Source organism: Impatiens glandulifera, chromosome 3, assembly GCF_907164915.1.
Source record: "Impatiens glandulifera chromosome 3, dImpGla2.1, whole genome shotgun sequence".
In the NCBI taxonomy this organism is placed as follows: Eukaryota; Viridiplantae; Streptophyta; class Magnoliopsida; order Ericales; family Balsaminaceae; genus Impatiens; species Impatiens glandulifera.
In genome coordinates, this window is record NC_061864.1 from 41418472 (window position 1) to 41430430 (window position 11959).

An 11959-nucleotide genomic window follows, 5' to 3' on the forward strand; every position below is an offset into this window, starting at 1 on the left:
TAAGGAATACAAGTACAATCCGATCGAGACTTATTTCCTGCTCGATAACACTCTTACAATTTACACCGAGATTGTAAAACACCCTCTAACTTTAGTACTTAGGCTTTCTTAGAACAACACAGTCTTATTACTTGTAGAATAAATGCTCTTAGAGTTTCTCACTTGTCCCACTGTGTCGCGCATTTACTCTTCTTCAACTGCCCCTTTTATAGGTGAAATATGCCAACGGTCATATTTCACTGCCTTGAATCTGATTGGCTGAGCAGAGGTGCAGTGATTCAGTGTTTCAGAGATTCAGACCTGCGGTCGTTTCCTCAGACCTGATGGTCAACCTCCGACCTGGCATTCTGTCTCAGACCTGGCGGTCTGTTCTTCCGGTATGTAAGACATGCCTGCTAGGTTTGTCTTTTACTCAATGTAGGCACTGTCTGTTGAACAGTTGTCTGTACTTGGAAGATCTTCTTTCTGACTTATCCCGAAGTGGAAAGATACGGTAGTACTGTCTTCTGCAGCCTGCAGACTTTCCTCAGACTTGTATGGATATGGAAGTGTTCAGTCTGTCCTTTGGTATCATTCTCAACAGATACCCGAATTGTCTTCTTGTACTGGTCGGCCATTTGACTTAACCGGGTGGCTTCCGGTATGGGTGATATAACCGAACTTCTTCCGGTTATTCCTCTGCCTTGTGGCTGATCGGCTGTTTGATGATTTCGGTTTTAAGCTTTGGCCGATCCTTTCTTTGTGCGGTCACGTTCCAAGTATTCTTGGTCGGTTTATTAACTTGACCGGTTAGTTTTCTTTAGTCGATTCTTTTGTTTGTCCGGTCCGGTTCCTTGTTCCTGCATGGAAAGTTTATTTAAGTTAGGTTTATTTGAACCGGTCTGATTTTATCTAACAATTTCTCCCTTTTTGATTATTTTATTTAAAATTATCAAAATCATGTAAGTTTGCGACCGTAGGCCGGTTGTTTTGTTTGTCCGGATTTTTGAAACTGACTTAGGAGAATTTTTCGAAAAATTTTGAGAAATTTTTTGGAAAAGTCTTATCTTTTATCAATTTCTCCCTTTTTGATTATTTTATTTAAAATTATCAAAACTAAGTAGAGATGCAAAAGATGGCCGGTTTCAAAAATAGCTTTATATATAAGATAGATAACCGAAAATAACATAATATAAAAAATACTAAGACAAGTAAAGAAAAGAGAGCCCCTATTCCGAGTCCGAGAAGTCATATATGTTCCGCTTTTTCTTCTCCGGTTGCGGTTGACTGGCCGGTTCGGAAACTCGTTGTCTTGTAGACCGGGGCTGCAGTTGTTCTTCAACCTCCTCTTCGACTTGAGCAGCCTGCTGCGGTATACTCGAAATGACCGTTTCGGTGACCTCATTGAGCAGGTCGGCTATTTGAACTTTCTTTGAGGGTTCCCTCTTTCGCTTTTTCGGCGCTGAAACGGAGGAGGCCGCCTTTTTCTTCTTGTTGTCTTCTGCGAAACTTTCCAGCCTCCGTCTTTCTCTTTCCAACCGCGCATCATCCTTCGCAGCCTGAGCGGCTGCTTTCTTTGTAAGTCCTGGAAACTTGGCCTCCGCCTTTCGAATCCGCTCGGCTTCCACTTCCTCTTCGGTAAGTTGCGATGGTCGCGGTGGTGCCTCCTTCTCTTTGCTTGCTTCGGCGTCCAGCTCATCCTGGACCTTCTTAGCCGCTTGAGCATCAGCCGCTACAGCCGCGGCATCCGCATTTATCTTAGCCCTCAGCAGTTCGGCAACTTGTTCTGAAAGTGCCTTGAGTTCGGCCTCGAGACCCTCATTTTTCTTCTCGAGTTCGGAGACCCGTCCGAGTATTGTACTGACCAGGTCTTGAGCAACCTCCGCCAATCGTTGATCGGTCTCTCTTTCAAGCCGGCCAAAGTCTTCCTTTAACTCGGAGGTCGCATCCTCCAAAATTACGGTTCGCTTAAAATATTTACTGCGCAGAGCCGCCTCTTCCTGTTGATCTTCGTCGATTTCTAGAGCCGTTCCTGAGTTCTGTTCAAGAGATACCTTGTGGTGTCGGCGAACTTGAGTGCCGAGCAAACGATTCTTTGGAATCTCTCCTTGAATGGCTGAACCGCGGAGTCTTCAAACTCTTGAATATGGCTATCAATCCGTTTTGCTGTTGAGTCTTCAAACCTTTGAAGACGGCCCTCAACCCATTCCTTTGTGAAGTCTGATTCGGAGACTTCCGGTTGTGGAGGAGGGGATTGCCCGGTGAGAAGAGGATCCGTCCTTTCATCGGATTCTTTTGATACCGCATTCTCCCTTGGAGGTGTTGGGCAGTGATCCGGACTTGTTTCGATCCGGGGAGCAGTATAGACCGGTATTTCCCTTTGACTGTATATTGCTTCCAGCCGGTCAATTTCTCGAATAAGGTCTCCTTTTGCTTTTTCAAGCCTTTCTAACACCCGCGATGTTAATGTGTCTTCCGGTCCCACCTCTTCGAACTCCTCCGTAATCTTCCGGATGCGTGTGGTTAGCTTCCGTAGTTGTACCTGTGGTTTTAAGAGGTAGGTTCGGTGTAATACCTCTTCAATTGTATTAGAGTTTGTGAGATCCATGATTAAGTCCTCCACTTCCTTCAGTCTTTGGAGGCATTCCACGTCTGTGTAGCCCGGTAGGATTTGGTTATACGGCTTGCCGAACCGGTGCTCGTGCCATTCCAGGTATAACTCCTCAATCGACTCGGCTCGCTTTTTGGCGCCCTGAAGGAGTTTCAGAGATATCCTATCGGCCTCTGCTTCTTCGGCCTCCTCATTATCTTTGTCGTCGCCTTCATCACCGGCATCTTCACCACCCTCTTCACTACCCTCGGTGGTCTCAGGGTTGGCGTCGGGTCCGACATTATTGGGGCTCTGGCCCGAATGCTCTTCTTCATTGGCCGATCTTTCATCATCGGTCTTTTCTGTATCGGTTCTTTCAGAATTGGAAGCCGACTCTTCATCCTCAGTTTGTTGCGGCGGTTCCGAGAAAGTGACTTTCTCTTTTCCTTTGCTTTCGGCCTTTTCTTTTGTCGGGACCGCTTTCTTGTCGGCTTTCTTCTTTCGGGAACCGGGGGCCGGCTGCTTCATTTCTAAGAATTGTTTCGATCTGATGAGGCTTCTATTTGCGACGATGATGCCGGGACCGATGTTGAGATTGTGGTGAAGGAAGATCTTACCGAGAGGAACGACATATCCCCACGACCGGTTTGAGTCCGGTTTCACCATATCCATTAAGTTGTTGAACACCGCTTTTGCCCAGTTGACCTTTGTTCCCTCAATCAGGCCGACTAGCATCCTGATTTTGTCCTTTGTTAAGCTGCTATAGTTTCCTCCCCGTGCTAGAATCGCCCTTGCAAAGATGTCACAGATTGGGATATACTCCGGTTTCAACGTTGATTTGCTGCCGGATACTTTTATCGGCTTCTTAGTTGCCGAGAGTATCTGGCATGCCGCCTCAAACGTCTTAATCTCGATGTCCGCCGTTGCATCCTGGCCGGTTGTTGGAAGGCGCAGACTTTCTGCCACCGATGCCTCGGTGAACTCTATTTCAGTACCGCATACAGTTGCGGTGATTTTGTCATTAAAGATAGTTGCGGTTTTGAAAAATTCTTCGACCGCATCTTTGTAGAGAACATGAGGACCGCCAAGAAAATATTCCAGACCGGTTTTGACTACCCGGTCAATAACCTCCTTTGCCTCGGACGTACTTTTCAGTCGGATTTCCTCGAAATCCACCTAAGATAGGTGCCTAAACAAAGACGAATCGCGCCCCATCTTAGAGATTTTGAGAGAGTTTGAGAAATAACCGTTTCAGAGAGTTAGAGAGCTTAGAGAGAGAAAGTAGATTCGCGTGAGAATGAAATAAAATGACCGAGAGTCCTTTTTATAGATGCGGTTTGGAAGCCCAACCGTCCCATCAACATTGGGCGGGAGTTTTCCCTCCAAGTTGAAAGGAGCGGCAAACCATGGGCGGGAGAGAAAAGGCGCCAAACCATGGGCGGTAAACCATGGGGGCGGGAGTTTTGGGCGGGAAATTTCCCTCCAAAACTTTTGCTTACGCCATTGACGACGCACTCTTCTTTTGAGACCGATTGAAGTGTCGGTTTTCTAGAGTTAATCGGTTATTTTGAATGATCAGAGTGTTTGCAATCTTTTTATTTTAAGCAATTTTATGTGACCGGATAAGGGCGCGGTTATAGTTTGAAGATGTTAACCGGTTACTTAGATAAATATTCAAAGTATTAAGAAGACCCGGTCATTTAAACTGAAATGAGATTGAATTCAAGAAATATTGCAGAAAGAAGACCGACAGATAAATCGGTATTGGAATAAGCATACATAAACAATGGAAAAGTACAGTCTATGGAAGAAACATTCTGGAAATTCTTTCATCCACCGAATCCTTGTCAAGGATGTTTGAAGGGGCGGCCGGTGTGCCCGGTCCGAACTCTGGCCGGTATGATAGGATTAGTTTGCTGATGTGAGGTGCAAAACCAAGACCTTTCTTGGTTATTACCATGGATTTCAGACGTTGGAAGATGACCGTGGACCAATTGATGGCCTTGTTGCAAAAGATGTTGGTCATCATGTTGTAGGTGTTCTTTGAGTACCGCTGATTAGGGGACTGACAAAGAATGGACCGAGTGACGATCTCAAGAAGAAGTTGAGCATGTCTCCCCAAGAGGTTTTTGGGCCCATGGTCTTCCACCGGTTCCATGGTTCCAGAAAAGAGGAGTGAGTAATAGAATTCGTCAAGCCCCTCCAGAGGTGGAAAATCAAAGAACCCTTCTGTGGGCAGGTTGATAGGGAGGCAAAGTCGGCTTCATCGAGCCAGAAAGTGTGGTCCCTTACCATAGAGACAATGTAATTGCCCCTGATACAGGCGCTTCTGAAGAACGCTTTAACGTCCTCAGTCAGAATCGGACCGGATTCTTCGAGGAACGGCCGAAGGCCGGTAAGAATGAGAGATTCGAACATGAGTTTCTTTGCGTGCAGTCCGTCCCATTCCTCCATACATGAATCGAAATCGATACTTAAAAAGTTTCCCAAAGTTCGGCTCGGCATGATTACGGTATTGAGAGAGATGAAATTCAAAGGATTTCAGAAGTGTGTTATGCTTTAGGATGTGGTAAATTGATTAGAAGATGGCTCCTTATATAGGATCGGTTTTGGAGGGAAAACATAACCATTGATTGTGAGTTTTGTTTTATTAGACAAAAGAATCTTTATGTTTCCAAGGTGTATGGGGAAGAGGCAGATTGCGGAGCCCGAGGTAGGTATTAGTTGAGAAGTAACCAAGTTAGTTGGATATTAAATGTTCAGGTGGTTGGGGGTTATCTCATTAATTAAGGATTCCTTTTTCATTAATTGCAAGAACATGACCGAGATTAATCAAAGGAGACCGAAAATAACATAGATAATACCGAAAGGCACATATAGAGCCGAATAGGGAACAAAGATAACACCGAAGGAAAACATGATAGAAGCCGACGTGATTATGATGATGTTGGATAAGAATACACCCGGTACATGCAACAAAATGACCGGGTGTAGGAAGGAGTGACTTAATGTGCGTGGGAGTTAACGACACCGGTAGGGTTCTTACGGCGGTTCCTTCTCCTCCAGGCTCTCTCGAACCGCTCATAAAAGGAGTCGGTTACTTCTTTAGTCAGCACTTGGGCTTGGTTCAAACCTTCTTCGGGACAGGTTGGGACACCAAGCTCCACAAGAAGACAGCTTAGTTGGGGGATGAAACCGACTGATCGGATGCCAACCATCCAGATAAGAACGTCAAACAATACCCTTGACCAGTTTACCGGTGTACCGGTGATTATAGCCGCCATCATGTTGAAGTTCGAGGTACTGTAGGTATTTGTGACATCTTTCCCGAAGATTCTCCTCCCGATCACATCATTGAGGAGCTGATATTCATCTCTCAAGTGCGATTTTGTACCGTGATCCTCAACCGGTTCGTCAGACCGTGCGAGGGCGATGGAGATTTCGGCCTTTATGTCGGCTGGAACATCTAGATCTGTCAACCCGTGCTTTGGCAGGCTAAAGCACCGCGCGAAGTCCCTTTCGGTGAAGTCAAAGATGATACCTCCCACTTTAGATTGAATGTGAGTTTCAAAGTGGGGGGTCCCTCTGAACACCCTGGCGTGATAGAAGAACTCTAGGATGGATTCAGGATAAATGGTATGTTTGTCGTCTAGGAAGTACCGAAGACCGGTATCTTCCAGTGATTTGATCATTTTGTACACCTCATAGTGTTCTGTGCTTGAGCAGGATTGAAAATCAACCTAAAGGATGTTGGGGAACTGAGACATTTTTGCCTTAGTAAGAGAATGATCTTTTGTCTTGTGAGTGTTTTGGTGAATGTTTGCTTCACTTAAATATTAGTTGGGGGGCTATCCTATTGTCCGGTATTAAATGAGATGATATTTATTAACTGCAGGATAAAAGGTATTGCATGAAATAGGCAAGTTTGCAGTATAGGGTGTTGGTCATAGACCTGGACTGTGAAAGATATCAAAAGATCTTCACGTCTTTTTAGGTGCGACCAGTTTACTTTGAAAGGGAAATGTTTCAGAGCAGATATCTTTAAACACTAATAATTATTCCACTTCTGTTTGGAATTCAAATAATCTAGGATAACCTGCTTCCAAACCGGTCAGTCATCAGTTGTTCATCCCGATGCGGTTATTTGATGCATGCACCAAGTAGCCAGTCGGTTTACTCTATCTGATGAGTTGGGCGGTTCTTCCATAGGTATCTTGAAAATTTGAGGTCCAACAGTTTAGGAGGAACTACCGGTTTTATCTGTCCGAACCGGTTTCCCTTTAAGCATCCTTAGGAAGGATCTGACTAATATCGGTTAAACCGAGAGTAAGTCTGAATTGAGAGAACTTAGCTTCCTGTAGAGGCTTCGTGAAGATATCGGCCACTTGTTGGTCAGTCGATACGTATTCCATCCAGATATGCTTCAGCGTGACATGTTCCCGGATGAAGTGATGCCTTATGTCGATATGCTTGGTTCTAGAGTGGAGAACCGGGTTGTAGGTGATTGCAATGGCACTTGTGTTGTCACAGAGAATCGGGGACTCTTCGGCTATAACACCGAAGTCCTTCAGTTGTTGTTGGATCCAGAGGAGTTGTGAACAGCAACTTCCGGCCGCCAAGTATTCAGCCTCTGCGGTTGATGTGGCCACCGATGTCTGTTTCTTGCTGTGCCATGACACCAGTCGGTCACCTAGGAATTGGCATGTACCGCTTGTGCTTTTCCTGTCAATCTTACACCCTACATAGTCTGCATCTAAGTAACTTGTTAGATTAAAGGACGAGTCCTTTGGGTACCATAGGCCGACATCAGGTGTGCCCTTTAGATACTTCAGTATCCTCTTTGCGGCTGTGTAGTGGGATTGTTTTGGATTTGCTTGGAATCTTCCACACACACCGACTGCAAACAGAATGTCCGGTCTGCTTGCTGTCAAGTATAGGAGAGAGCCGATCATCCCCCGGTATGCAATCTGGTCTACCGATTGGCCCTCATCATCCCTGTCCAGGTTGATCGATGAGCTCATTGGAGTAGCCGCCGAGGAGCAAGTGTCCATCCCGAACTTCTTTAGTAGCTCCTTGGTGTACTTAGGTTGGCTGATGAATGTTCCTTCTTTGAGTTGTTTAACCTGAAGACCTAGGAAGAAACTTAATTCTCCCATCATACTCATTTCAAACTTGTCAGTCATCATTTTTGAGAATTTATCACATAGCTTAGGATCGGTGGAACCGAAAATGATATCATCTACATAGATTTGAACAAGTAGGATATGTTCCTTCTTTTCAAATTTAAACAATGTTTTATCTACCGAACCGATGGTGAAATCATGTTGTAATAGAAATGCGGTTAGTGTATCATACCATGCTCTAGGTGCTTGCGTTAGACCGTATAAAGCCTTATTTAATCGGTATACATGGTTTGGGAATGCAGCACTCTTGAAACCGGGTGGTTGTTCAACATACACTTCTTCACGTAGGTCACCGTTCAAGAATGCACTTTTAACATCCATTTGAAACACCTTAAAGTGTTTGAAGGCAGCAAAGGCTAGAAAAATCCTAATGGCTTCAATCCTAGCTACAGGGGCAAATGACTCTTCAAAATCAATGCCTTCTTCCTGTTTGTAACCTTGAACCACTAATCTGGCTTTGTTCCTCGTGACCAAACCGTCCTCATTGAGTTTGTTTCTAAATACCCATCTTGTTCCTATGACCGATTGATCTTTCGGTCTAGGGATTAGGTACCAGACTTTACTACTCTCGAACTGGTTTAGCTCTTCTTGCATTCCCAAGATCCAATCCGGATCTGACAATGCTTCATCTATTCTTTTCGGTTCAATCTGGGATATAAAAGCGGAATTAAAATGTCCTTCCAGAAGTTGACCCCTAGTTCGAACAGGTTCTGAAGGGTCACCTATGATTTGCTCAGGAGGATGTTTACTGTTTCTTCTGAGATTCAGTTCAGGGATATCCACCAAATTGCCGTTTACTTGATCAAGGCTAGACATGTCGGTAGGCTGAACAAGATTGTCAGACCGACCGACTTCCTCGGATTGGACCGAAGTGTCAGCTTCCTGTTGTGGAACAGCTTGATCCAGCTGGGTTTCAATGTTACCCATTTGGTCATGGACAAACCGCCTGAAAACCGGAGTCTCATCTTCACTATCAGAATGAATATTGTTATTTTCCAATTTGTTGTGTAGATCAAAGCATGAAGCAGTATTGCTTTCAACCGATTCATCGAAAACAACGTGAATTGTTTCCTCCATGGTTGCAGTTCTATTATTATATACTCTATATGCTTTACTTACTGCTGAGTATCCTAGCATGATCCCGGTATCGGTTTTTGCATCAAAAGCAGTGAGTTGGGTTTTACCATTTATATGTATGTAACACTTACAACCGAAAATCCTGAGGTACTTAAGTTTGAGAACCCTGTTAAAGTAAACCTCATACGGTGTTTTGTTGTGAAACTTGTTAATTAAAGACCGATTTTGTGTATAGCATGCAGTGTTGATAGCCTCAGCCCAAAATTTCTAAGCAATGCCGGAATCGGCTATCATGGACCGTGCGGCTTCCTTGAGAGTCCGGTTTCTTCTCTCGGCCAGGCCATTTTGTTGAGGAGTCCTAGCACTAGACAACTCGTGTCTAATGCCGGATTCATCAAGATATGCGGTTAATGTACTATTGGTAAATTCGGTACCTCGATCACTTCGAATGCTATTAATGCGAGTTAATTTTTCATTTTGTAGGCGCTTAAGAAGTGTAATCAGGTTTGATACGGTTTCACGTTTAGATGGTAGAAATATTACCCATGTAAATCTAGAATAATCATCAATAACTACCGTGGTGTAGAGCATACCTCCTAGGCTAATGACCTGAATCGGTCCAAATAGATCCATGTGAAGAAGGTCTAAGCATCGGCTAGATTGGATATTTCCTTTACTCTTAAAGGTTGACCTAGTTTGTTTACCCATTTGACATGCTGAGCAAACCTTATCTTGATTAAATACTATATCAGGAATTCCCTCAACTAGCTTTTTACCACGAATGTAGTTTAAAGTTTTCATGTTTAGATGGTTTAGTCTCTTATGCCACAACCAGGTTTGATCAGTCTTAGCTATCATGCATATAGGATATTCTACTCTAGTTTTCCAGTCTACCTTGTAAATGTTACCTATCCTATTTCCGGTCAGTAATACGATACCTTGAGAGTTCTTAACTAAGCATGCATGTTTAAGAAATTCTACAGTATATCCAGCATCACACATCTGACTAATGCTAAGCAGGTTAAAACGTAGGTTTTCAACTAGAAGTACATTATCAATGGTTAGGTTACCATGGACAATCTTACCCTTGCCCACAGTTTTACCTTTTGAGTTGTCACCGAAAGTGATTAGAACACCGGTTACTGTTCTGATATCGGCTAGCAAATTGCTGTTTCCGGTCATGTGCCTGGAGCAGCCGCTATCCAAGAACCATTCAGAGTTTCCTAGCCGTTTCTTTGGATCCTGCAAAATGTAAATATTTACAACTATTTGGTACCCACATTTACTTGGGTCCACATGCGATTAGTCCCTTCGGTATCCAAACCTTGATAAACCGGACGGTCTTCTTTGCTAGGGTTTTAACTGTCCGTTTGGCACTCGGTCTCGTGTATCTAGGTTTTTCTACATAAGTCTTAAATGGTGATGATCTTCGGTTTGGTGATCTTTGGTTTGACCTACGGGGTTCAGGAAAGGCTTTCATATGTTTGAGGATTTCGGCTTTTCTTTTCACAGGGTCAAGCCATTTCTCAGATTCGGTTGGACCAACGTAGTCGTATTTTAGCTTTTCTTCCCTATAGTATGCGGTCTCCTCATCTTCAGCGGTCCAGGAGCTTTTAAGAAATTTTATAAGGGGAAGGTTACTTCTTGTAAACCTTACTTTTTCTACGGGTTTTCGGTCTTTGGAGCTATCCTCAGTGTATCCTAGGCCAAGCTTGCAACGAGGATGTCTGTAATGACTGCACATTTTCTTTACTATATCACTAGATCTCTTATATGCGGCCATCTTATATTGAAGTCGGGCATTTTCTTCCTCGGTTAATTCTCTAGTCGGTTCACTGGATTGTTCGGTCTTAGGATCTAACTCGGTCTCTAAAGTATGGGTATCATCAAGTTGTACGACCTCCGGTTCGGTTATAATGAGTACCACTGGTTCTGTCGGAGTGGGTACTATGGGATCGGTTCTAATGTTGAGGTGCTTAGGTAGAATGGCTAGTAGGTTCCTATATTCTTCTACCATGTCATTCAATGCATTGTATAATTCATCTTTAGTAAATTCCTCACAAGGAGAGTCAAATACCTGTTCTTCATTTGCCATGAGACACGTGAGTTCATCATCACTGTCACTGTGAGCCCATAGACTTCCTCCATCGTCGGCTATCAGTGCTTTCGGTACCTCACTTCCTTCACCGGTTTGTTGATAATTGTTTCGGTCATTTTGATAATCCAGTTTCTGGGTATCCCTCCTCGGTTTCCTGCATTCCCACTTAAAATGTCCCAAACAGTTATAACATCTTACATTGGATTTATCACCATAGTAGTTGTTTGTCGGTTGACTTCTTTTCATGAACCTCCCAAACTTCTGTGCAAGCATTGCCATGGCATCCTCGGTGAACTGTTCGGCGGTTCTGATCGGTACGGGTGCAGGGGTCGGTGCCGGTGTGGGTACAAGTGCAACCGGTTCTGTAGATGTGATTAGTGCTCTGGTTGATGTTGCGGCCGAAACTTCTTCTTCAGTCCTAGATCTCATCTCAAACTCGTATGCCTTAAGATCTTCGAATACATCGTATAGTTTCATCTTACGTAGGCTATTTGATTCCCTCATTACCATTGTTTTTATGTCCCAAGCACTTGGAAGAGATCTTAAAGCTTTCATAATAACCTCTTTGTTGTCATACCTCTTCCAAGTGTTGCTAGCTCATCTAACACACCAGTGAACCGGTCACTGTACTCTTTCATAGTTTCTCCCGGTTTCATTTTGATGCTTTCAAACTTCTGTGTAGCCACCATTATCTTGTTCTCCTTTGTTCTTTCATTTCCCTCAAAGATCTGGATAACCGTGTTCCATGTCTCCTTCGCGGTTTTGAAATCTCTGATCTTGCAGTATGTGTTTCTGTCCACACTGTTGGAGATCCGGTTTCTAGCATGATTATCCAGGTTGTTTCTCCTTCTATCTTCAGCCGTCCATTCCTTTCTGTCCTTATCAATAAATATCGGTCCTTCGGTCAGAATGGACTCCATTTCATCATCCAAGGTGATTAAGTGCAGGTGCATGCGTGCCTTCCAGTTGGCAAAGTCATCACCTTCTAGCATTAGAGGCCTATCCTGAAACATGCTTGCTTGAGTATTGAAA

General features: G+C 44.0%; 1 protein-coding gene across 1 annotated transcript; it reads right to left on the reverse strand.

Moving 5' to 3' along the window:
* Positions 1 to 1208: 1208 nt before the first annotated feature.
* LOC124930229 (calponin homology domain-containing protein DDB_G0272472-like) lies at positions 1209 to 3097 on the reverse strand. Its single transcript, XM_047470589.1, has 2 exons — positions 2069 to 3097; positions 1209 to 2018 (listed from the first exon to the last, which is right to left on the reverse strand). Exons 1-2 carry the CDS (start codon positions 3095 to 3097, stop codon positions 1209 to 1211), a joined length of 1839 nt encoding a protein of 612 aa, XP_047326545.1.
* Positions 3098 to 11959: the final 8862 nt, after the last annotated feature.

Bases quoted from the DNA above. Each gene is read 5' to 3' on its own strand.
- LOC124930229 (XM_047470589.1), bottom strand. From the start codon at position 3,097: ATGAAGCAGCCGGCCCCCGGTTCCCGAAAGAAGAAAGCCGACAAGAAA. The intron at 2,019-2,068 runs GTTTGCTCGGCA...TCTCTTGAACAG, and splicing joins AGGAGAGATTCCAAAGAATC to AACTCAGGAACGGCTCTAGA.